The 26435-nt window shown below is 44.4% G+C and overlaps 4 protein-coding genes across 4 annotated transcripts in view; all 4 read left to right on the forward strand.

The window, feature by feature from the left end:
• LOC126557692 (cell cycle checkpoint control protein RAD9B) overlaps positions 1 to 26435 on the forward strand; it is a 211936-nt gene that overhangs the window by 2226 nt on the left and 183275 nt on the right. The window lies entirely within an intron of this gene.
• Positions 2959 to 17041, forward strand: LOC126557299 (protein lozenge-like). The gene is made up of 6 exons (XM_050213018.1): positions 2959 to 3371; positions 6014 to 6253; positions 9855 to 9968; positions 13313 to 13738; positions 16022 to 16183; positions 16248 to 17041. Exons 1-6 carry the CDS (start codon positions 3017 to 3019, stop codon positions 17039 to 17041), a joined length of 2091 nt encoding a protein of 696 aa, XP_050068975.1. The 5' UTR covers positions 2959 to 3016.
• LOC126558297 (peroxisomal biogenesis factor 3) lies at positions 19093 to 20244 on the forward strand. The gene has a single exon (XM_050214289.1). The coding sequence runs from the start codon at positions 19093 to 19095 to the stop codon at positions 20242 to 20244; it is 1152 nt and encodes a 383-aa protein (XP_050070246.1).
• On the forward strand, positions 20905 to 25020 carry LOC126557473 (actin-interacting protein 1). Its single transcript, XM_050213261.1, has 5 exons — positions 20905 to 21026; positions 22901 to 23022; positions 23102 to 24511; positions 24683 to 24833; positions 24902 to 25020. The coding sequence occupies exons 1-5, from the start codon at positions 21011 to 21013 to the stop codon at positions 25012 to 25014; spliced, it is 1812 nt and encodes a 603-aa protein (XP_050069218.1). The 5' UTR covers positions 20905 to 21010; the 3' UTR covers positions 25015 to 25020.

Genomic DNA, 26435 nt, shown 5'->3' on the forward strand with positions numbered 1-26435 from the left:
TACACCCAGATGAGATGATGTTTTTCCCGTTCGCTCTGCTGTTTTCCTCCTACTTGTTTTTCACCTTTGCTTCCGCTTTGCTGCTGCTCTCCACTCGAACTCGACGACGTTTCTCGCTCAATCAATACTCTGGTGAAAAAACCAACATGGCCTGCTGTGGGTCGAATGGTTGCAGGAAAATTCGGTACCAAAGCGCTGCTACCTTGGGATTGACGAGATATTTTCACCAAGTGCGCGCCCTGCCAATTGTCGATTCAATTTTCACTGCACCGTCATTAATCCTGGGCCACAAATTCACTGGGTTGGGAATTGACCCACACGCGCGATACACGTCTAGCAGGAGCACCCTTTTTGGGGAGCAGCTTTTCCGCGCACACACAGAGGCACGCACGGTACACACACACGCACACACAGCTAGCTTCCAGCAGCAGCAGCAACCAGTGAAACGTTTTCCCGTCCGTTCGTGTCAAACGCCAAACACACATTGAGACGGTCGTGCTCCGGAATCTGAAAATACATATCCGAGAGACGGTGGACATGCGCACCGAGTTTCCCGCACTCACGAAGCAGCTTGGCAGTTGATGTAAACAAACGGACGACGGCGGCGATGGTCGTTGCAGTGCAACAGATGAAAATGCTTCTTCGCGCACAGGGTGTTTCTCACCTGGGGCAGGTTCCGTTGTCTGTGTGTGCGTGCTTTTGGGGGTAATGGTTGGGAAAACGCACGTGGCCTATTCGTGCTGTTGGGAGTGGAAGTGGATGGTTGGAAGACTTTGGGGAGAGAGTGAGAAATGGTGAGAATTTTCCACCAGGTGGGATCATTTTTCCGTGATAGGTAGGACATGTTGGGACACACTTTCAATTTGAACTTTGAAAGGGAAGGAAAGAAATTTTGAGGAAAATTAGGGTTATATAGGCTGGCTGATACGAAAAATTTTGTAATTAATTATGCCTACCAAATTAGCAAACGGAAGGACCGGGGCTTAAATCCGATCCGGATCGAACCGACGTAGTGGGAACTGACTGTCCAACTACCGATTCTAGAAGAGTCTAAAAGAAGAAGAAATGTAAAATCTATTGAAAAAGGGAGGACTAAGGCTTGGATAGAGATTTCGCAATCTTACTGGTTCAGTATGAATATTCAATCAAGTCAAGTGGTCCATAAAAAAGCCTCCATCTTAAGAGTCCTTAAACTTTATTGACGAAAGAAGTTTATTGACTCGAAACCTCTATCCAACCAACCAACCAAAGGAATGATCTAGTTCAAGAGTTCAAACTCTAAAGAAATAATGAACTTAGTCCACGAGGCCAGGAGGAATAGCCTCGAAATCTAATGTAATGGGCTTCACTCCAGGATATTCTTTAAAATACCTCATCCAAGGTTTTAGGGAAAAGGCGTAGGGTAAAGGAAATCTCCTCCAAGAAGCCCGTTCTTCTCATCCAACGAGCTTCGTCCAAAGAATCTCACGCTTCATGGTTCGTCCTTCAATGGGGTTAGTACTAGGGATCTCGTCCAAGGAGCGTTGTCCAACGGATCTAGCCAATGTTGCAGCAACTTCCAACATGTTTTGAACTTAACTTGTGTTGCAATATGTTTGAACAGGGAATTCAGTCTGAAAGTCACTACAACATTACATAATTTTGTTAAATTTTTACATACAAAAATTTACATGCGAACCATCTTTAAAAAGTTTCCATCGTTGATTTGTTCAGCCTCATCGCATAGTGTAATTTGTGTATGAAGGAAATAGGAGGCGGAGCTAATCGGCGGATGAGAGAACAAAATGAAGCGAATAAAGAGAGAGAACAAACAAGGCTCAACGCACAATGCGTGAGGATGTTCTACATTGTGGTAAAAAATATTTTATTTAAGTAGGAAAAATATGTTTTTGTAGGAAAATTGATTTATTTACCAACATTTTGAGACATTTTGGCTATTTATATGAAATGGAATTGAGCACCATCGTTGCAACAGCAATTAAAAAAATTGAATGTTTTGTACAATGCATTTAGAATTGTTTCAATATATTTCTACTTCAAGAAATCGTGTTGAGTATTTTTCAAGAATAAAACAAATAAACCAAATTGTTTTTGAAAAAAAAAATTTAAAACCTTTTCCTTTAAATCAATCTAAATTTCATGTCTCCAAATCGCTCGAAACACGCTTCCAATCGCCATTTTTATAAGCTAGAGCTAGAAAGACGCAATGTGTAAATAAACGTGTGGCTTGATCGCACCCACCCGCATTCAAGTGGCGACGGCAGCATCTAGTTGGGCCGAGGGCGAGTAGCATGTCCTCACCGAATCAGCTGCTTCTCGCGGTTGCGCCAACCGTCGCGAGTAGAGGGCCTGGCTGCAGAAGGCTTGCCACAGTTCATTTGCGCGCTGACTTTGCTCCGTGTAGCACGTGTTTTCGAGTTGTGTCGCTGGTTGGTCGTTCGTCGATCGTCGCAACAGTAGTGTGATCGTTCAAGTGAAAATGCACACTCGTGTGCAGTGGAAACAAATAAGGCACGAAGGAAGGAAGGTTGTAAGATCGGGGGGGAAATTACATACATAAAACTAGGCGCATTTTTTAGAATGATTTTTGCTAGTGTACGGTGAAATCCAGCGCGTTCCTGATTTCACGCTTGATTAAGCGGGCCGATCGTGGCAGGGTATTAAGTGTCGTCGTTGTTGTCATCATGTGGCACGGAGTGAATGAAGCAAATCAACTGCAGGCCAGCGGCTTACCGTGACTAGCGTTTCGCCCGTGTGGAAGTTATTGAATGAAGGCAAAAATTCCAACTACCAAGCGATTTGCTTCGGCTGTCGGCTGGAATGCAAATTTGGTGATGAGATTTGCAATCTTGTGAGTGTGATTGACGGTGCTAGTGATCTTGTGATTTCTATCTCGTGTGCTAAATACTTTAAGTGTCGCCCGTGTGTGTGTGTGTGTGTGTTTGTGTATTGGCTGTGGCATTGCGTGGATGCACCGTGTGAGGTGCACCGATGCAGATTCGATCGGGCACATTCGATGAGTTTGGTGACGTGTGGGTTACGATCAGCGAGTCTGCTGCCGGGAACTCTAACCGAGCGGACACGGTACCGAAGGAAGCAGGCCGTCGGACGAACCGGACCGGGAATCATGCTGGAAACGAACCATCCGGGGACGACCCCAGGCGACACGGGTCCCGGAAGCTGCCGCGGAAGCAATGTCGGATCGTCGGTGCTGCAACCGTCCAACAGCCAGAACCACATCAACAACAACAGCAGCAGCAACAACAACAACAGCAGCAGTAGCAACACCGACGATAATCCCATCCCGGACGGGCTGCGCTGGATCGAGCGGATGGTGATGGAGGCCGAACAGCAATACCCCGGGGAACTGGGTGAGTGTCGGCAAGCGGTAGAGTGGATCGTTGGGCAATTTGATCCAACGCAGGGGGGTTAGATTTTCATTTTGATCGTGCACTCATGCATAATTTCGATCGTACACGCGCGCGCGTTTGTGTGTGTGTGTGTGTCGGTACATTTCATTAGATACCGCAGCATCTCTTGTACGTGTGTGTGCGGATATTGGTGCGGCAGATAGAAGCCTTAAATATTGTTCTACGTACGGGCTTGATCAGGCCGGGATAGGATTACATACACAGTACGATTGATCGCTTCGATTCGGGTCGTGCGAGACAACCAAGAGCGTTTTTCTTCTCGTGTCAGTACTTCATACAGCCAACGACGGCCGACGTCACTTTTTTTTGGGCGGCCAAAGTCAGTCGGTGATAGTGTGTGATAGAATTTGGAAAGCACCATTTTTTTTTTGTTTTTCCAAACGACGTGCCATCGATGAAGGACCGGATTCATCCGAGGTTGTAATTTATACCTTGGTAGAATGTAAGGAAATGCCTCCTCAACTCGCTATGTCCCATGGGAATGTGTAAAAAGAGTGATTTTTTTTTGTCAGTCTGAATCTATTTTTTGAATGAATACATTCTTCAGGTATCGATCACACAAGGAGCAACCTGATTTGAATGATTCGGAAGGGACGCTAGGGTTTTTTAAACGAAGAATTTATCAATGGATATCATAAAAGGGCTTTGGTGTTGACTTTCAAGTTTGAAGCTCTTGTCAAAATGTTAATATTATGATTCCTTGTAACAAAGATAAAGTGATACTGAGAGTTATTCCTGTTCCAATTGTTACAAGGATGTAAATTTAATTAAAATCAGTTATACGTTGATAATTCTGTGGCCATTACTATGCAGAAACATACGCTGACCGACATTTTTTTATAACATTTTATTGCATTTTTCTTTGAGATCGATTTTTATTTATTTATTTATAATTAATTATGACGGTCCAGTGCCGTATTGTCAACACCGCTTGTGTTGAACAAATTCTATAACCATATTTATAAGGCATTTCCTCCTTATTCCTTGCCTTATCCCGGGCATACTCGGTTGAGAGATGGATTTTTGTAGTAAAAATTGGAATTATAAAAAAGTTACATTAATTTTCTATGTGATTTAATTTACGGCATGGCACTAACATTCGTCGCTTATACTAAAATTACTGTCTAATTAATTATACAAAATAAAATGATAGGATATCTGGGTCGAAGCTGTTCAAAATCAAGTCTTGTTCAGTCAAATCAAGTCAAGTTTTGTGTAATTTTTTTTGTTGACTAAAATTCAGGATGCGACATTAAGCTCTAGTACAGGAAAATAAATAGTTTACAATGTAATTTTGTAAAATTAAGTTTGGTGTTATAAATTTGTAACATCAGTGAACCAACCATTCTGTTTAACCATTCTAATGCAGAGTTTAATGCTCAAAATTAAGCCACAAATTAAAAATTAAAAAAGATAACAATGCTTTAGATAACAAAATTGATCTCCTTTCCGTCGCCAAAATTGGGTTTCATCCTGTGTAAGCGCTTGAGTCAAACAATTTTCGTTTAAAAATTTACGGACTTACTAGCAAAGCTTAAATTTTTTAAGAGAATATATTTATTACATCGATGTTGCCCTAGCTGAAGTTAATTCGCTAAACAAAGTCCTTTTGTTTGAGCATTTTGTTCTTAATTATAAACAAAAAAACATTGTAAGGATGATAAATAAGGTTAAACCTACGAAACGGTACATAAAAACATGAAGAATTTGTAGATTTAGGACCCATTTGCGAAAATTTCATTACATTCAGCTGGCAATTTAGTAAAAGTACTTAAAGTATGTGAGTCCATCGATCAACAGCAATCGTTAAATCATTGGAATCATGCTGATGATTTGTGATGTTGTGATGTTATAAAACTTTTATAATGGAATTATATTTTGAAATCTTCCTCAAATATACTAAACTTGTACAAAGATCATATTTGTTTGTTTGCTCGCTACGGCTTAAAAATCTAAAGCTTACAAAGTTAGAATACAAATTTTATCAGTTGGGGCAAATTTCTTTCTTCAATCCGTTTCGATCGGCTTGTTGATAAAATTGACTGCCTGCATGGAAATTAGAACAACATTTCGTAGGTTGAAATATTCAAAAAAGAGACAGTTTTCCCTTATAATCTAATACAGTTTGCTGTTGTTGAAATCTTCCCGCGTGATTCTAAGCAATTTTGATGATACTGTCCTAAAACAAGTTCCCTGAACAAACCTTTTCCAGGCATTGTTGTGCGTGTTAATTAAATATTAACTAACATTAATGCAACATACAAATTACCTTCAAAAGTACCAAAAATGATTGACAAATGACGCAAAACGAACTGCGTGCTCAGCTCTCTTTCTCACTAAATAGCATTATTGTCCATCAAAACTAATTACACACATTTTATAGGTACACAATCACCCCATTGGCAAGGAATTAAAAATGCACCCAAAATGTCCGTTTAAAGTTCTCCTACAACGGTGCGGATGAATAATTGCTTACAAAAAAGACCCTGTCACAAGTGTTCCATTTTTCCAAATCACTAAATTGCACAACACATTAATGGTATAACTTTCCCTTGCCCCACCACGCGGGTCTTTACTTACAGTGCGCACCGATAGTCCATACTTCCTGTGTTCCGCCCTGCCGAACCATTGGCGATCGAACAAAACGCTCCCGAGTGCGTTTAAGGTGATCTCGCTCGGGGACGTAAGCGACGGTACGATGGTCACTATCCGGGCCGGCAACGATGAGAACTTCTGTGCCGAGCTACGCAACTGTACGGCGGTGATGCGCAATCAGGTGGCCAAATTCAACGATCTCCGGTTTGTGGGCCGCAGTGGACGAGGTAAGAGAAGAGTGAGAGCGGATCGGAAGCCCCTTAGGGAGGGGGGGGGGGGGACAGGGAACACTTCTTCCGTGCTACCGGGCAACATATGGTGCGAGCTGGCCGATAATTATGGCACCATTCAATGCCATTCACATATTGGGAGGGAATTGCAATTATATTTTATAACGAATTTGAGAAAGCGAGAAGCATCTTTTGGCGAATGGCACCATGCGAGGCCTGGCTACTGGCGTGTCGATATGATGCATGCATGCACCGAAGTGCATCTGTTATCCCGAGCGTGTGTTTTGGCTGGGACCGATTAGTCCGAGCCGCCGCTTTACAAAAGCTCCGGATAGCGTTTATTGTTCTATTCTTCTCAAACACATGTCGAGATGCGCTTATCTGCAGTATGGTGGAGTTGCAGTTTCGCTTGTGTTGCTGTATTGTCTGAGCGTGCAATAATTTCCCTCAAGTAGGCACCGAGAAATCGATAGCAACAAGTTCCTGCAGCAACAGTTAGTATATTAACGCTTGACATTCAAGCGGCAGATCGGGCCTGACGGGCTTCCTGTTTGGGGATCGTTTCTATGGTTTCTAGAACGCCTTGTTCATACACACACACACACACACATCGATCGGTGATCACATTACCTGTGTGAGAGTTTTTAGTGTAAAAAAAAAACCTACCGACTTCGACGATGACTCCAAGATTCCGAGCAAGCAAAAGTGAACCCAATATAGACGGTGTGCCGACGTGTGCGCGCGCCCGAAGAATGTTCTTCCCGCCTCAATTTATCAGCTCCGCACACATGGAACCAGAGCCAGAAACAAACAGATCAGTTCCAGATCTCGGGCAAACGTTCCCGCAGGTAACGAAGCCCCGGTTCATTTATTCATCACGTGATAAATCGCTGCACGCTTCGGTCGTCGGTCCCCGGACGACCCGGCGGCGATCTTTTTTTTTTTTTTTTTTTTGGACTTGATGTGCGACCCGATGATGGACCGGTGATGATTTCCACTATCTCGACAAATACTTCCGACACGCGTCATTAATAAAATCGCGCAACCCTTTTTAACAAAGAGGTCACGAGCCGGCCCGGGTTGTTCTTCATTTGCCGCTCATTACCGTGTGCCGCTTCGCGGTCCGGTTCGTTGGGAGATTCCTTTTGATGTCCGACACGGCGGACAGGTAGCTTCGCTCGGTGTTTCCACGATGTCTTCATCGGATTCATCGGCCCATCACTCATTCCGGTTGGTGCTCACTTTTATCTGCATAAATCCCGTGCGGCCGGAGCACACGCAAAGTCCTTGAGCCGATTAGAATAAGTGGCTGGAAGTTAGAGCATCCACGGATCTCCATCACCCAAACGCGCGCAAACTATTAAAACTGGTGGAGTCCGAACTTTTTTTGTGACAAGTGGTACATGTCCGAGCGAATATATTAATGTGAATGTTGGACTTTGTTCGGAGACTTCGTCTTATGACGATCCCATATGACCGAATCTAAGGCAAGCGCTTGTGTTGCATGAAGGTGTACGTGATTATGATGGTTTGGAGCATCGGGTTCGGAAGGTTTTTTCTTTCTTTACTCTTTACTTGTTGCTTATTGTTGTTGTCCCCCCCATACGAAAGAGGCCCAGACACTTTGGTGCTGCGCCGGTCATGGTGGTGGATCGTACGGATAGCAAAGCAAGCAGCTATAAACGAGTATATTACACAAAATGTGTCATAAAGCCGTCGGACGATGGATGGGTTCGCAGTGAGTGAGAATTGGTGGCCGAGCGTCGGTGAAAGCAAACGGGGGAGAGGGGATGCCTTTACGGGTAACCACGAAAGTGCGCCACAAAACCCAAACAACCTCCCTTTGCATCGCATCGTAACACATTGAAGAGGGACAACATTGTAGTTGCAGAAATCGTCTCCGTCGTGTGTCCTGAACCTGATCTAAACCATCCTCACTTGGCCAAAGAGGGCCAAAGAGGGAGCGAACTGACGCTTCTCTGAGCCGGTGTTGAGGACTGAACATAAATTATTGGTGGTGGTGTGTCGGCAGGGGACTCCCCCATTTACCTCTTCACGAACATTGGGCTGTCTTGCGGATTGTCTTGAGCAGTCCCCAAGAGGAATCCCGCTTCTCGGGTGGGACCGAAACAATCCGTACCAGAAAGGTTAAAGAAAATCGTTAAAACGAAGTGTTAATATGCCTTTAATACATTTAAATTGTCGGTTAAATCATATTTATGGCGGCGGCATGCATCATAGGGATGCATCGGTGGCAGTACCAAGCGTGCCGACCGAGAGACCGTACGCGGATCGCCACGATAGTTTAACGACAGCTTAGACAGACGGGGTAGAATAAAATGTTGAATGCAAATTAATTATTGTGAACCGTGTGGAAGATAGAGCTGGAGGGACAGCAGCAGCAGCAGCAGCAGCAACAAAAAAAAAAGCGATCTGTTGATCGAATGTCCGGTTCCGGTCCGGCTCTTAAACGACCGGCCACGCATACAAAACGCAATCATAAGCAGCATTATTTTCGCAATTTTCACTCGCAACAGCGAAAGTCGCCGGTAATCACTTACGCAGCTGGACAAAATTTAATTTCTATGCCTGTCTGCCCTACCGGCTGCCCGTGTGGATGATATGCCGAGTGAACTGTCCCCATCACCCACCCCTCCCCTCACGGGTGGGGCGTGTAGTCGTATCGTTTTAATTGTATCGTCAAACCGTTAAGGCCACCCACCGTGAACCGTGCTCGGTACGGGCGTTCTTTCTACGGGCCCGTGCGGAACCGTCCGTCTGCACGTGACATTTAAAGGAAGGACATCCGATCCGGTCCCGCGTGTGGTAGCCGGTACAGCGGACCCCGGGTGTAACGGTGGTCGCAAAAGAGCATCATAATAAGTTCATTAACAGCTTCCCCCTGGCCGGGTTTTCCTCACTGAGGATTGCTTTAACATTTCCCTCAATTTTCCGACGGTGTTTTGGGGGACTGGGAGCTGGTCCCGCTCCCTTCCCGGTTTGTGGTGGGAAAAGTGGGCACACCAGCGAAACAGGACACAATAATAATCTTATATACTTATCTCTTGTTTTGATTTTTGCGTTACTTCTCCCTTTTTTTGTTGTTGTTAGTTGGGTGACCCAAAAGGCACACGGTGTTTCGGGGAAAAAGGTTCAGTTTCGTGTGTTTTGCTTTTTGGAAGGTTCCGTAAAGCGGATTACAATTTTTAATATGTTGCGCATTGTGTGTGTGTGTGTGTGTTTTAGTTTGTGGGTGGGCTTTTTGGACGATCCCGAGTGGTAATCTTCAACCCCCTATCCCAGGATTGGGACAAATAAACTTTTCCATACAAAGAGACACCGGAGCTGGATAGAAGGGATGAAAGAGAGCTAGGGGCAGCTCTGCAAAACTGCATCTGTGGGGTGCCAGTAGTCGATCGATCGTGGGGGATTTTTTTCTTCTTCTTTTCGTTGTACCCTGACGTACTCCTCGGGGAAGGGTTTTACTTTGATGTTCTTTACCGGAAGAGCGACGGGCAAGCATGGTAAAAGTTTCTTTAAATACCAGCATTTCTATTAACACCTTTTGCGTTTTGTTTTGTTGTCGCTCTACTCGCAGGGAAAAGTTTTACGCTTACTATTACGATCTGCACGACGCTACCCCAGGTCACCACGTACTGCAAGGCGATAAAGGTGACGGTGGACGGCCCGCGGGAACCACGATCGAAGACGAGTAAGTATGGTAGCATTTGTTTTAAAAATGAAACTGGTGTCTAATGTTTTAAACAATTTGATCTAATATAAACGTAGTAGATAGTAAATAAAACTGTAGAAACGTGGAGAAAGCAAAAAGGGAAGGTGGCGATTATAGAAAAATAGTTTGTTCTTGTTAACAAATTCAATAATAAACTAATAAGTGAAGTAATATAGCTCAACATTGTAAGATCATGATAAATTGCCTATATTTAGGGGCTTAACTCGATAGCTCCCTGTTGAATTAAAAAAAATGTTGTAGCTGTGCTTGTATAAACACTAATTTTCAATTTTATAGTTGGGGTTTGTTTTGGATTTATTCCAAACTTCTGATCTTGGCTCAAAACATGCCTGCAACAAGTAAGAAACTTAAGAAATTTTTTAGTCTTTTGGGATACTTACTTTACTTCTTAATCTATCATTTCGGCAAATAAAAGGACAACGATCAATGACTTTAATAAAATAATAAAAAAAAAAATCCGATCTGGTCGAGGTGCTTCGGTAGTAGAGGCGATAGCCTCGACAGTTTGCACACGTTTATCCATAGTGAGAACTGACTATTCAAGGGCTTACTAGACTTGCTGGTACCACGTAGTTGGATAGTGGGTCTTCACTACGGGGAAACGATCCGGATGGGGTTTGAACTCATTTGTAGACTGGCGAAGTAGCCGACTCTGCACTGGGTCGCCCCGAGGGATTGTTTATTGCCAATGCAGTTGATTAAAAATAAATACCTTTTGTATTTTTGAGTGTTATTTATTCCTTCGTCTAAATTATCTCATTTTAGTACGCATATTCGAAATTCAGGGCGTATCAAAAATTATTTAATACAAATCTGTAAAAATTTTACGGTCGTAAAGATACATATAATTGTTTATTCTTCCTAGTAACACTTCCTACGACATAAAAATTCATGCAAAACGTGTCAATGTAAAGGATGACTTCGGATTGCCTGAATTTAGGCTCAAGCAAGGTGTTTAAAATGATTCCTCTCATATTTTATCATGTTCCGTTGAAACATGTTTATAAATTTTATTGATAATTTTGTTAGTGTTTGTTTTTTATAAAAAAAATTCTAAATCATTTTAATTAGCCTCAAAACTCCCATTAACAATCTAGAGTAATCCTCTTGCGAGGCCTATCCCTGTCCCCGCACTGCAATCGTACTTTATTTCTGTCGATTTGTTGTCGACGATTATCAGCAGCAAAAATCTGTTTGAAAAATCTTGTTTGTTTTCGTACGCTTCACGCAACCTACGCTAACCGCACACAAAAATTCAGAGACCGACCAGTGCTACGTAGAAGCAGTTCAAAAGCGCAGGGGCGCCTCTGTTACGAACGGTCCAGCGCACACAGAACGCGAACAGATATCGGACGCCGTGGGCCTTTCGTTCTTATCATAATGTGCGACACTGCGCTTGGACCTCTGTTTTTATCAGTTAAGCATGACGGACGGCGGGATAAGAACGAGTGACCATGCGTGGCCCGTCCTCACGGGCAAACGATAGAACTCGGCGTTGAATGGGGCGAGCGGTGGCGAAAAAATTCTCACGGTGTACGGTCGCACATTCTTTACGGTCACTTCTAATGTAATGCTGATATGCTAGTGTCGGGCGAGCGAGATATTGGATAGCGGATGAGAGGGAAAGAGGTTGATGAGGGATGAAGAGAATGGATCGTTGATCCGCATCCAGAACTAGCTTGTTGGGATGGGATTAAAGTTGTAAGGAACGCAAAAGGTTCAAGGTGTGATTATGATGGTGAATGAAATCATTCCATAATTAGCTCGTCTACGATGTGCCCAACTCAAATCCAAGCAGACCTGGAAGGCATTGTTTTGACAGGTTATGATTATCCCGCCAGCGAAAAGGCGGGCTTCTGGTGCGGATGCGTTGTAACACGTGCTGCGATTAACACGTGGTAGATGTAGCGATGGGTACCATATGCGTGAGGAACCAAGATCAATTAATGGAATTTTACGGTCCCGAGCCTGTCTGTGAAGTAAGTGCTCGTAAGTGATTTAGAGCTATCCCGTGTTGACTTGTTTGCAACTGGGGAATAGCATTTATGGCATGTTAAAAATATATCAACCCTTACATTGTAAACAGCGACGACTACTTGCAGCCCGGAGTGCATGTCGCTAGAAATTAGTTAACTTGTCAGGAACCCGTTCTCTGTGGAACCGGACCAAAGCGTGTCCAGTTTTCCTACTCTCCTTTCAAACGGAAGCCAATCGAAAGTTCGATTTTCCGAACCGATCGTTAGGGCTGTGGGCCTCGTTCTAGGCTCGTCCATTTTCGCCCAAGGACACAAGGACACATAAAAAAATATTTATTAGCTTCGAACAAACAAACGGCTCCGGCATAAAAGTCGTCACAGCAGACGACTGCTACTGCTGCCCAACGGTTTTGCAATACGATGCTTGTGAAGATGGCAACGAGCCTAACTGCACGGTACGCATCCCCCAAAAGCCCACGTTCCAGGGACATTCCAAGGGGAAGCGTCCGTCAGTGTTGTTTTCGGTGTTTTGGCGAAAGCCAATTAGAAACACAATTACATAATGTCGTTCTGTGTTTCTCGGCAAAGCGGAAATTTACCAACCCAAGGAAGAAGCTGCCAGCGTCCGGAAGGAAAAACGGATCCCAACGATTTCCCATGACCGTACAGCCGTGAGCACGATATGTATAGACGGAAACGTAAAAATAAATGCGAGCCATTCAATATCATGTCGCACATGGCTTCCTACGGAGGCTCAACGATCCCGGTGCTCTTGAATGAAGCAGAAAACATTGGACAAGAGAGAGAGAAAGAGAGCAAGCGAGAGAGAAAAACACAAAAAAAAACTGCATATCTGCATTTCTGCACTTCTGCAACAGCACCCAAACAGTTCCAGCACGGCAAAGAAGACCGTGAGGACACACAGAGTCTCCGGAGCTAATGATCCCTTCACTCACTCGCTGCGTTCGCTTCCCGCAAGCGTAACCGCAACTGAATTCCCTTTTATATTCTCAATTTTGTGTCGTCGTGTCCCCGTGTCTTCGCAGTCCGACAACGCAACAACCGTCCATCCTTGATGGAAGGGGAAGGCTATTTGGAATCCTGGCCAGGCCAGGCCTGGCGTAACATGAGATCTCTTTATTTCGTGTGTGTCTGTGTGATGGGTCTTTTCATTCCAATCTGCCACACCGGTGGCCTCTCAGAGTGTCCTCTATATCTAATCCAATCGGTTTCGTTTGTTTGTTTTTTTTCTGCTGTATCCTCGTCTATTTCGCTCACCCACTGATGATGTTGTCTTCTTGTGTTGTGTCCATATTCATTCAACAGATACACCACAGATGCGTCCACCACCGTTGCATCGGTTTTTGGAGCAGCCCGCGTTCAACCATCATCACTACCCCGGTCGACCGTCATCCTTCGGTGGTGGTGGCGGTGGTGTTGTTGGCGGTGGTAACAACGGGCTCGGCAGTAACGGCATCGGCACTGGGACGGGCACTGGTAGCATAGGCGCCGGTGCCGGTAGCGGTGGAACCGGTCTCGGGAGCGGAAACGGCAAATCCTCTTCTGTCAACTACAGCAACAACGGCACCAGCAGTACCGGTAGCACGAGTCTTCATTCGCATCACCATCACCATCATCATCATCTTCAGCATGGGGCTGTGGGCGGTGCAGGTGCGGGCACGGGTGGCAATATGACCATCAATACCAGTGCCGAATCGAGCAGTGATTACAAACCTAATCTCGCGCTTTCAGGTAACGTGAGGCTGTGTGCCGGAGTGTGTGTCCGTGTTTATATCCGTTTGAAGGGTTAGGAATACGAGTTAGGAGTTGACGAGTTTAAACAAGGGGGTGGGGAAGGGTGCGGTCCTTCAGCAGGCAAAACAGCAAAAAGGGCCGCCCGAAAAAGATGAGGATAGACAACCGTTTTAATTGTGGTGAATTATGGTTATGTAAAGCGCATTCACGCTGCAACCAAGTGTAGTGATAACCAAGTTTTATCGGTAATCGGAACCCATTCCGCATTCGGTACGGTTCATCAAGTTTGATGATCTCCAAACTTTTGTTTTTCTGTGAGAGCAAAACGGGATTGCTGGAATTAGTTTTGCAACGTGTTCTAAATTGCATTTTCTCGATTTCGCTTTAAACCGGCCACGAGGGATCGATTGGCAAACTTCAGCTGCCTCCGTGGATCTGGATCAGGTCTGCCCGGTAAGGTGTAGGCAAAATAAGTGTAAAAGAAGTAATACCAAACAAACGAAAAAACAAAACCCCATCACGGTGAGGCTGATCATGATGGCGATGATGATCGAGACCTCTGGTCCCCCGCGTTCCGATTATAGGGGTTTGTCTTCATTTCCTTCCAAATGGGTTAGGGTTGCTGCTCTGGGAAAATTGCTCCAACTTCAACAGCTACGGTGGTTGGTGGGGCTAATCGCGCGTAATATACGCGTCCAGTCGGCCGCATCCGTCGTCCGAGGCATAAATTGAATTTCCAGTTCCATTTCAAACGTTCACATTTACATCAATACCTGCCGATACGATCGGATGATCGCCGCGCTGCTACTGCTGCAGCAGGGGAAGGCCAGAAATGTGCCAGATTCAAATTGTTTTGCCCTCGATCGTCTCCTGCTCACTTGCTGATCTCTGTTGATGGTACGGAATTCCAACACGACGTGCGCCAAGTCAATCAAGACGAAGCGTTACTTTTCGGGAGAAAAAGTAACCCGCAGATGAAGTTACTGCATGTGCTTCACAATGTTCTAAACCTCCCAAGAAGTATGATAAATTGTGAAATAATTTTACACACACACGGGAGCGCGCGCTCGAGCGCCACCGTGTACAAGCAAAGCAGGAGTAAATTAATCTTCTTAATTAATCAATCTGGCGGAAATCAGACGCACCAACGTCATCACGTTCACGGTGCGCACGTGTCTCCATATATCTCCGGGTCTCCTCTCCTGTGCGAAAACGACACAACCGTGCCAGTGTGTCCTAAATGTTGGCGTGTTTTGTGCAAAACATTGTCAAAACATTGTCAATCAATTTAAGGCAAAATTACTAATTAATTATCCTGACATTGGGTGCGTAAAAGTTGTTCCGCCCCGTCGGCTCTTTGCTGGCTTCGTGGGAAAGGGGGTGAGTTTTGGAGACGGAGGAAAGGGTTGAATGCTGGAGACATTTCCGACGGGAGCACATATTTTATGATTAACTTTTCAATAATCCTGTCATTCGAGCAAGGACCTGATGATTCTGCTGATGGCTCCGCCAGTTTTTGGGTGAGGTGATGGAGCAGCCAGCGCACAAGAGCTTGCTCCAATCTCGCTACAACAACCCGTTGACCGGGGGGTGGGGGTGGGGGGGGGGGTGACACAGGGTTATGAGTAGCTGTTGTCGATTAGTTTTCTAACAACTTTCATCCCATCCATCCCAGAAAGGGGAGTCAAAGGGGAGGTGTATTTGATGGGAATGATGCATTTTTCGGAATCGCCTATGGATTAGATGGATGGGTCCAGTATTCTGGACGTCGGTACAGATGAATAAGTAAGCCAAAATCGATTAGAAGTGCAGGTGCCTTCCGGAAGTCCACACATGTCTGCCGGAAGTGCACAACCGGATAATGTGCGAATGAGGTATGGTCGTTTGACGCATTCCAGCTGGTTGGCTGGAATGGCAAAAACGATTAGACGGCTATTATCGATTTGCGAATGCGAACGTCCCCGGTGCAGTTTTGAGATGATGAAGATGCACCAATGGATACCCCCTGGTGTGCTTATAAAAGTGTCAATCGAAGGTACAAGGCCCAAGGCAAAAGTAGAGCCACCTGGAAACAAGTGTCGGGTAAACATCATGACGTTTAGACTTGGAAAGGATGAAGATGTCTTCTTGGGATGCAGTCTAATGCAGGCTGTAATAATTCGTCCCACAGCCATACGAGACTAGTGATAATGGTCATGATGATAGGTATTCTATCATCGATTCTCGTACTCCAATTTCATATATCGGTTTCTTCGCTTGTGTTCGATTTCTTCACTGCAGACTATTCCAATGCTCCCGACTGGTCGAATGGGTTGGGAGCGCCTTCGAGCACGTCCTACATGAACACCTTCTCACCACTGCAGGCCAGTCCTCCGTCGTACGTGGCGTACGACTCCTGCCCGATGGTGGATCACCCCAATTACAGTCTGACGGCGTCCGGAGGTAAGCCGTCGCCTTTTATGCTTACCAAGCCCGGCTAGAAGTTCACTTTAATAACTCTTGTCAGTCGTTTTAGATAATATTCAACCATACCAAGACTACTACGGACTTTCGGGACCACCTCCACCACCGATAGCGCCAGTAGCTCCGGTGGCACCTTCCGTCAACTCACAAACCCAACTCGGTGCCCAGCTCACCACTGGAGGCAGTTCGTACGTGGCCAAAGCGGGAGATCTGGTGGAGGCAAGCTCCTATCCCTCCTACCCACACCACACCCAGTGGACGAATGGGTATCACGGTAGCTATCATCATCACCAGTACAACCATCCATCGGTGGCCACAGCTGCCGGGTGCGCTTCATCCCTTGCTGCCGTAGCCACACAACCTCCGGCCAGCTTCCATACACCGGCCGCTCCACCACCACCCCCACCACCGATGGTGCTCTGTCCGCAGATGTTCAGCACAGTCAATCAGAACCAAATCCACGTGCATCTGCACGGATCGGGAAGCGAAAAGTTCGAACACTACTTCGGTGCAGCGGACAATGGTTTCACGATTAATTCGTTTCCCGGGCCAAGCATTCGATCAGTGCCGGCACCGGTTGCGTCCTCGCTGTCTGGCTCGTCCGTAGACATTGGCGGAATCGGTGCGCACCATCAGGACAGTGGGCCAGTGGCCACGAACGATACGCTTACCGCGCTACTTTCGGCCCATCACGAGGACGGACATCAGCAGCATTCGGGCGGTGGTCAAGACCAGCAGCAGCAGCAGCAGCAGCAGCAGCAGGGGCAGCAGGATGAAGCTCGGGGCGAAGAAACCGGTGTGTCCGGAGATCCGAGCAGCGTGTGGCGACCTTATTGATCCTTCTGTCGGCATGTATCGACGCGTTCGTGTTGGCTTACGGAGGCTTAGCTGTTAGGAGAATAATTTTATAACTTCACTCTAATTATTCAACCAGACAAAGGCATCATTCTGTTTTAGGAAGAAAAACTGAGGTCTGTATCTTTAGGTATGTTCAGGGTCGCGCGAGACTCGCGGACAAAAGGGAAGGATAAAATGGTTTTTTGTTACATGCAGTCAAATCGTTTTTTACAACAGTGCCTTACATTATCTGTGTGTGACATCTAACATCTTTGAACTTGTGTGTGTGTTTTTCTCTAAGTTAGTTTCTTGATGTAAAAATTTAGCGTAGTTAGTGCCGATTTACTACCAGAGCCTGTCGCCTATTGGGTGTATTTATATTCACAAATTCAAAGTGGACAGAGTGTGTAGTCAATGTGGACATTGAGTGAAGTTACACGATTTTTTTCTACTCATGTTTGTGAGGCCTAATTCGTGAGCCTATACATAGATTCTAAAATGCTACTCATTGTGTCTATTGTGCAAATATGTGTTTTTCAAAGAAAGTAAATTAGCTAATGATTCTTCTTAAGACTCTCTCCCCAATTTACCGAACTCTGTGTGAGTGTGTATGTGTATAAAGCAAACAATATAGAACAAATGTGTATTGTGATTTGTAAAATGAAGCACACTTATATGCGACAATCAAAACACTGTCCCGAATTGTATAAAATTTATATCATTGAAATTCATTGATTGATATCATTAACAGTGTCCCATATTTGTATTGAATGAATAAAGGTTGTAATGAAATGTAAGAGTTAGACAAATTTCAATAAACTATGCAAACAAATCTACTTGCTAAATGAATAATTTGGTTCATATTACAGTACTTGGTTCGTATTACGCCATTTTTTGCCACTGCTGTCGTTCTATGTGATGTACAGTCTAATCTATCTGCTGCTGAATTGGAAGATTCGAGTGTGGCGGAACATGTGCTAGTGCAATGGAATGCGTTTTTAAAATTTTCTAGTAAACTAATGTTTTTTTCAGCATTCTTTTGAATTTTTTATCCGAAAGAGCAGAATATAATTAACGATTTAATGTAAAAATAAGTATAATTAAACTTCGAATATAATATCTTGGTATGTATTATTTTGTAAAATTTGTCAAATACACACTCCGTCAAACGTTTCTTGTAAGTGCTGCAGAATGATGCTACAAAAAGGGACTGATATCAAACTCCAACGGGACCCATTTTGCCCTACGAGTGTTGGGTCGTGAGCAGAAGAACTACCTGAATCGCTCCACTCACTTAACTGAGTGCTAGTTAAGGAAAAAGCTAGACAAGAAATCCAAATTCGCACGAAAAAGGTCTTTAATAATTACATAATAGAATAATAGAAGGAAACGCATGTTTTTTTTTTCAACATTTTATACTTGTTTTGTACTTTTATCACAAATCAAAAATAGATTACAGAGAAATGCAACGGAAAACTGGAATATTTGAAAGCCATGTGGTGGACGATTATACCGGTTAAACTTTGCCTTCACATGAACCGGTTCAATATGCAGGGCTAGTAGAAAGATGGGTTTGTAATTTACTATTTTCATTTGAAACCAAACTTTTATTGCTTTGATTCACTGTAAAAATATTCATTTTACAAAGGAAAAATAAGATCAGTTCGGGTTTTAGTCGTTCAATCACGAAAATTCATTTGGAATAAAATGTTCAAAAATGAATTTATTTCACCTTTCAAACATGCCTACGAACCTTGCCACCTCTGCCCAACTGTCAACCCCAGGCTGTCACGGAAAGAAGAAAACAAACACAGAAGAAAAGAAGGGCTGTATTTTGGTAGAACATACTCTTTTCTGCAACTTCTTGGTGAAGAAAAAAAGGAAAACAATCGACTTTTCGATTACTTGCGTGATCTTTCACCACCTGACCTTTGGAACGGAAGTCACCCAAGTCGAGGAAAGAGCTAAGTATCGCGTAAGCATAACTGCAAACAGTGACATCGGGCAACTACGCTTTATGTTATTGACACGGTGCTTTACCCTCTTCCAGCATGTTGTCAAGCATAAAAGATTTTCTTCACCGACACCGAAGGAAATTCATCACAACCGGCGTCGTTATCGGTGGTAGTGTTTTCCTGCTGAAATGGTTACAGTACAAGCTGCGGGAGCTGCAGGAAAAGCAGGCAAAGGAGATTGGCGAGAAGTTGAAGCGAATGCAGCATTACGAGTGTACCGATCGTACGTGCAATCAAACGACGCTGGGTTTGGTGCAGGTTTTATCCGAACGGGTCCATCAAAGTCTCAACACCGACGATATACTGTTGAAGCTGCGCAACAATCCGGCTAACAAGTTGGAACTGTGGGAAGAGCTGCGGATCGTTGCTTTTACACGGCTCGTAACGCTCGTGTATGGTGCCTCGCTTCTGGCCGTTACGCTGAGGGTACAGATCAACATTCTTGGAGGGTATCTGTACAAAGCAACGGTGGATGAGGGTCAGCAAATTAGTGCCCAACAGCAGCAGACGATATCGAAGCAAGTACAGACGGCTTATCTGTCCCTGATACAGCACTTTATGCGGGATGGGTTGAAACGTTTGATCGACATCATCCGCAAGAATGTGACCGTGGTGATGCAGCGATACAGCTTAAAGCATCAACTAACGTTGGCCGATACGGAAACGCTTCTATGGTCGATCGAGATGGCACTGAACAGTGAGAAGGAAAACCCGATCGATGCAATCGCTACTTACACACTGCCCAATCCGGACGCTACGCTCGCGAGTGTTGACGGCGTTTTCAGCCAAATGTTTCAGGAAACGTTGGACGTGCTGGAAAGTGTCGAATCAACGCAAGTCGGGCTTACCAACGTCAGCATCGGCTTTTCAAAGATCATGGACCAACTGGCCAACTATTACGTGACGTCAAGCGGTGCGAACAAAAGCGCCAAATCGAACCTAAACGTAGAAAGCATCACCAACATTAATGGAATAAAAATTTCCTTCGCCAAGCTCATTCCGATCGTGAATGGGTTGGTGAGTAGTGCGCCACTGCCGGCTAACAATGTCAACGTAACAGTTGGCAATGGGCTGGTACCATCGCTACCGGACGATACGGACCTGATGTCGTCGATGATTGTTCATTTCCTGCACTCGGAAAAGCTCCGAACGCTCGGGGCCAACGTTTACGAAACATTCTGTCAGTAGAATTAATAGCCGTAGGTCACAGCTCTTACATTCTGTATCATTTTTTAGAGGAGTCGACATTAATGTCCCTTACGTTAGCTTTACTTGGGGGAGGCCGAAATGGAGATTGCTCCTAAATATTCGGCGTAGGGAGCGGCGTTAGTAAAGAACAAAAAAAGAAAAACACATTCGCTAGCTTAGGTTTTAATTTTAGGAGCAAAGCCTAGATGCAGGACAGGCAGAGAGAAGGCTTTGGTCAATAAATGTGATGGTTACAGAGTTTTTTTTAAGTTGGAAATAGGTGCGGTGTTTTTTTTAATGTCGCGTTTGATTAACATTAAGGTGGTCCGATAACAGGGGGGATTTCTTATCTGCTTATCAATTGTGAAGTCGTTTATAAAAGCGCGTAACGGGTATGGGTTGGGAGTGATAGTCGTGAGAATAGTGCGAACGTGAAGAGAAGAAATCGAAATAAAATAAGGGAATATTTCGAAATATACAAAATCGTGTACGAAATAAGAAGATAACGTTCTGTTATTGGTTCAGAAAACGGTACTTACAAAAATTGTTTGTAGCCAGGTTTAAACTGTGCTTGAGCTGTTGCTACTGCACGAACGTCACCGAAGTTTGACAGCTCGCAGTTCTTCTTGCTATTCGTGTTTCCCAGTGCTTTGACGGTTCGTGCGTGCGTGTGTGTGCTATTTGTGCCAACAACAACCAATTTCTCCGTGTGCAACAAATTCGCGATCTGTTTCGCTGGAAATAATTCCATTTTTTAAACGACATCATGGCCTATTCGAATAGTGAGTATTTAGTAAATTAGATTTATAAACCGCGATGCAGTGTATATTCGTGTGCGTGAGTCATTCATCTCGCGCTACCCCATTTCCATAAGCGGAGTTGCTTTTGGAACAAGCGAATCGAATTGTGGTGTGTGCGCCGGGAAAAAAGTTGTTACCAAATAAGGAAATTGTGTTGATGTCCGAGCGCGGGGACCGGGCAAACACCCCCCAACCCTAGAAACCGGCAGGAAGCGGGAGGAAAGTGTGTACCGTTTTACCATTTACGGGAATGTGTGTCCCCGTTATCAATCTCTCTCTCTTGAAGATATTAAGTAGAAAACAGCCCGATCCGGTAAAACTAACCCCAATGCTATAAAATGGCACTCTCCTATTGTCCCTTCGTCCCACCCCCCATTTCGACAACCCTTCCGAACGGATGACTCCCTTTTTCTTTAGCTTATCGGACCTGCGGAAGCGATGAGTAATCGAGACATTCATGTAAGCGTCATCACCCGGCAGGGAACGGCAATGAACTCGGCATTTTTATGCACAAGCAGTTTTTTTTGCGTGTGTGCCTTTTCCTGATCAATGTTGTATTTAGTAGGGAAAAGTGCTTGCTAACAGCCGCTTTTCTCCCCCTTGTTACACCACTCCCCGGTCGATGCGATTGCGGAGTTTTATAAATAAAATTCACGCGAGTGTCGTGCGGACAGTCGCCGGTGGTTGCAACAGAATGCACCCGCGGAAGGAAATTCTCAGGATGCAGTTGAAAATGCATTCGAACGAAAGGAAAAGGTTAAAATTGCTGTTTACAATGTTGGATGATTATCCAATCCATGGGTGCTTTTTCTCCATTTAGGGTGGGCTAGTTGCCGGTATGTTTTGGTCGGCATTTCGTACACATCGTCTTTTATGGCACACCTTGAGAAATAGTTCCCGAGGAACAAAAATTTCGACTACTGTGTGCTGCGTGTTTCCTTCGCAAAGACGAATCAAAACAAGTGCTATCTCAGTCGAATAGATAGCTTGTTCTGTCTGGCATGGAAATAAGCTCATCAAATTGGATTTATTTATTTAGTTTAAGTAGTATGGGTCGGTGCCGTATTCTGAGCTCTTCTTCAAATTATTTTGTACAAATATCTCAAGTCATTTCAAGGCCATGTGTTTCGCCTTCTCCGGGGCATGCTCCTTTAAAATTAGATTTATTCTGCAAAAAATTTTGACCGTCTTTGAACAAAATTAAAAAAATTAATCAGGAGTTTACTAGCAGTATTAATTATAAATAAATAAAAAGTAAAAAGTTTACTAGCAATATGTTATAGCTTACTAGCAATGTCACATGCAAGCATATGCCATAAACTAGTGATGAGAATTTGGTTTTGAACCCATCAAGTTCGTTCCGTTCCTTTAATTGACCGATCTAGGTTTAAATAAAACCATAATGCAAGTATTTGGCATCTACTTTGTGGAAGGACGGTCCTTCCTTCCTTAGAGAACCTATGGTACTGTCGTTGCACCTCTATCGAGATTGGTCGATAAAGAAACGCAGTCTATTTGCTAGGCATAACAAATCCTCTTTACGAATAGTAGCGATATTCGTGGTGGGTAACTGAACCAGTTCATCTTGCAAAAAAAGATCCACTCCATCGTCGAAATATACTTCCTTTCGACGGTGTTTTGACTGTTTCGAGTAATGGTGTCTATGGAAACGCGATAATACTACTGTGACGCGATTTATCTTCATTACCCAGTAAACCACACCCTGTACGGGATCGGCCATTCAAGAGGTGCCGCGAAGCGTATCGCCCAATGCAGTCTTGTTAACACGATTGAATGGAATAGCGGTGGTTAAATTCGTTTCGCTTTTGTTTTATACTCTCTTCTCCGACTCGTAGAGTTTATTTACGCAACTTTGCCCCGAACACAGCGTGGCCAACCGATCGTGCTGGGTGGTGATCCGAAGGGCAAGAACTTCCTCTACACGAATGGACATTCTGTGATTATTCGTAACATTGATGTGAGTATTCCGCTCGTAGTGTCCATAGTAACCTGATAAAGAAGAAGTTGTTACTAAGATCATCGTTTTTTTGTTGCAGAATCCGGAAATCGCGGACATCTACACGGAACATTCGTGCGCGGTGAATGTAGCCAAGTACTCGCCGAGCGGGTTTTACATCGCTTCCGGTGACCAGTCGGGCAAGATACGGATCTGGGACACGGTGAACAAGGAGCACATACTGAAGAATGAGTTCCAACCGATCGGTGGTCCGATTAAGGACATTTCCTGGTCGCCGGACAGCCAGCGGATCGTGATTGTGGGCGAAGGTCGGGAACGGTTCGGGCACGTGTTTATGGCGGAAACGGGCACCTCGGTGGGTGAAATTTCGGGACAATCGAAACCGATCAATTCGTGCGACTTCCGTCCGGCGCGTCCATTCCGGATCATTACCGGTAGTGAGGATAATACGATCGGTGTGTTCGAAGGACCGCCGTTCAAGTTTAAGATGACAAAGCAGGATCATACGCGGTTTGTGCAGGCGGTCCGATACTCGCCGAGCGGTCATCTGTTTGCGTCGGCCGGGTTCGATGGAAAGGTTTTCATGTATGATGGTACGACATCGGAATTAGTCGGTGAGGTTGGTTCACCGGCACACAGTGGCGGTGTTTATGGAGTGGCCTGGAAACCGGACGGTACGCAACTGCTGACCTGCTCCGGCGACAAGTCCTGCAAGCTGTGGGATGTTGAGACGCGCACGCTTATTAGCGAGTTCCCGATGGGCAGTACAGTGGATGATCAGCAGGTTTCCTGTTTGTGGCAGGGAAATCACATCCTGTCGGTGTCGCTGTCCGGTTTTATCAACTACCTCGATGTGAACAATCCCACCAAACCGCTGCGCGTTGTAAAGGGTCACAACAAACCGATCACTGTGCTGACGCTTAGTGACGATCGTAGCACGATCTACACTGGAAGTCATGATGGGGCCGTCACTAACTGGAATTCGGGCAGCGGAACTAATGATCGTGTGGCGGGTATTGGACACGGTAATCAGATCAACGATATTCGGGCCGCAGGAGACTTTGTGTACACGGCTGGTATTGATGACTCGATCAAGCAGATCAGTGTCGAGGGAAATACGTACACGGGCGTAGATGCGAAGCTTGCCTGTCAGCCACGCGGTATGGATATACTGAAGGAAAGCAACACGATCGTTGTTGGATGCGTGAAGGACATTACGGTGCTGCAGGACAACCGGAAGGTGTCGTCGATACCGATTAACTACGAATCGAGCAGTGTCAGTATTAATCCGGAAACGATGGACGTTGCCGTCGGTGGTGATGACAGTAAAGTGCACGTGTACTCGTTGAATGGTGGTCAGCTAACGCACAAGCTAGATTTGGAGCATTTGGGCCCAGTGACGGATGTGCGCTATTCGCCGGACAACAAACTGCTGGTGGCGTGCGATGCCAACCGGAAGGTGATCCTTTACAGTGTTGCTGAGTATAAGGTATGAGGAGTGAGAGTTACAGGGTTTGGAAACCCTATAATATGGGTTGGAGCCCATATTATTAAGGGTTTTGTCGATACAAATTTGCATTAAAAGTGTCTAAATAGGCAGATTTTGTCAATAAGGATTCGGGAGGTCCTTAATAATGCTTTTTTCTTCGTCCGTTTATAGCCTCCACACAACAAAGAATGGGGCTTCCATAATGCGCGTGTTAACTGTGTAGCATTCTCGCCCAATTCGGAGCTAGTAGCGAGCGGTTCGCTCGATACGACCATCATCATTTGGTTTGTGAACAAGCCGGCCCAGCATACGATTATTAAGAGTAAGTACTGTTTTTTTTTCCTGCAAGCAAGTGAGCAGCCATTTTTCAATACACACATTTCTTTCCAGATGCCCATCCACAGTCGCAAATTACGGGCCTGGTATGGCTGGACAACGAAACGCTCATCTCGACCGGCCAGGACTGCAACACGAAGGTTTGGAACATTGAGAATGTCGTATAAGCCAAAAAAAAAAAAAAACAGATACTACCTCCCCTGGGGATGGGCCAGAAACATCTTCACTTCATGCTGAAAAAACGGACAAGATTCGAAATTGTGGGTGTTACAGTGGGTCTACACACTACTTCATTACACTTCGTATTTATTTTGTGAGTCATTTTTACGTTACCCAGAAGCGGGTGAAATGCCGGATGTGTGTTTTTGAGTGTGTGTGTTTGAGTGTGCGTGTTTGTGTTCCTCTGTTTTCGTTTACAAAATGTAGTATGTTGAATTAATTTAATTATCGTATTATTAACCCGTATTTCCCAATGCTTAGTATTGCGTGAAGAGAGAGAGAGAGAGAACACAACAGAAATATAGAGTCGAATGGGCAATTTCACAAAATCTTAGCAACCTTGGCACATTTCTCCGTGTAGCTGAGCAGAAACCAGAAAAAGTTGTCAGGAAAGGTTTTTATCGTGCTACTGTGTTCGGTTTTGCAGGGTTTTCTTTTCGTCTTTTGGTTGCCCGAGGTGCTTCTGAAGGATGAGATCGATGCATAATTCAAGCGTTCACTTAAGGAAAATAAAACTTCTTTCGAGAGAAATACAATTTGGTTCTTATCTTGCGAAGTGTATTATTACTTCAAAACACACTGTAAAAGAATATAGCGTCAAAAAGTGCAATCGCCCTCTATCCTACAGCGCAGCCTTGGTTTTTAGTAATGTTTTTGTGCCTTTACCCCCTTTTTTCTGCGCCAATAGCTACAAAATGTCGGATCAGGCAGGGTATCAGATTCCACGAGATAGATAGAGAAAGAGGCTTTTTAGGAAAACAAAAAAAGAAGCTGAAAGTAACAAAGCGAAGGAAATGAAATTGCATTTAATTTACTATCGGTTTTATCACACACACATACATACACAAACCGACAAAACAAACATCGTCAAACATACATAACTGCTGCTTCGAGCGCTTCTTCTGCATATCCTTCCATCGTTGATCTGAGAAGGATGCGTGATCGGAATCGGATACATTTGATTTGATAACAAATTATCGGTGATTTGCAACAACACAGAACAAACGAAACACACGTGAAAAAAAAAAATCATGATCAACCTTGTCCTACACATATACAAATAATTTTTTAAGCTAATAAAGTGGAGTTTTTTTTTTCAATATAATACCGCCTCGGAATGAAAATGAACAGAAAAGAAAGAAAGAAACTTTGTCTCATTTTTGTTTTGCATGTGTGGCTGTTTCTCTTTATTCCTCTATATCGTTACAAAATTTGCCCAAAAACGGAGAAGTGTTTTTGTCCCTAGTCTCTTTTACATTTACATAACGAATAACACAACGTGTTTTTGCTAGAATTCTGTGTATTTTTTCGTCCTCGTTTTGTTTTTGTTTTGCAAATAAATTTATATTTAGTATCGTTTATATATATA

This window comes from Anopheles maculipalpis, chromosome 2RL, assembly GCF_943734695.1.
Source record: "Anopheles maculipalpis chromosome 2RL, idAnoMacuDA_375_x, whole genome shotgun sequence".
Taxonomy (NCBI): domain Eukaryota; kingdom Metazoa; phylum Arthropoda; class Insecta; order Diptera; family Culicidae; genus Anopheles; species Anopheles maculipalpis.

What these genes read in the sequence shown, in the direction of transcription:
- LOC126557299 (XM_050213018.1), top strand. Translation starts at nt 3,017, where the DNA reads ATGAGTTTGGTGACGTGTGGGTTACGATCAGCGAGTCTGCTGCCGGGA. An exon ending in GGAACCACGATCGAAGACGA is followed by an intron (nt 9,969 to 13,312) that starts GTAAGTATGGTA and finishes TTCATTCAACAG; the next exon opens with ATACACCACAGATGCGTCCA. An exon ending in CAGTCTGACGGCGTCCGGAG is followed by an intron (nt 16,184 to 16,247) that starts GTAAGCCGTCGC and finishes AACTCTTGTCAG; the next exon opens with TCGTTTTAGATAATATTCAA.
- LOC126558297 (XM_050214289.1), top strand. Translation starts at nt 19,093, where the DNA reads ATGTTGTCAAGCATAAAAGATTTTCTTCACCGACACCGAAGGAAATTC.
- LOC126557473 (XM_050213261.1), top strand. An exon ending in TGATTATTCGTAACATTGAT is followed by an intron (nt 23,023 to 23,101) that starts GTGAGTATTCCG and finishes TTTTTGTTGCAG; the next exon opens with AATCCGGAAATCGCGGACAT. An exon ending in ACAGTGTTGCTGAGTATAAG is followed by an intron (nt 24,512 to 24,682) that starts GTATGAGGAGTG and finishes GTCCGTTTATAG; the next exon opens with CCTCCACACAACAAAGAATG.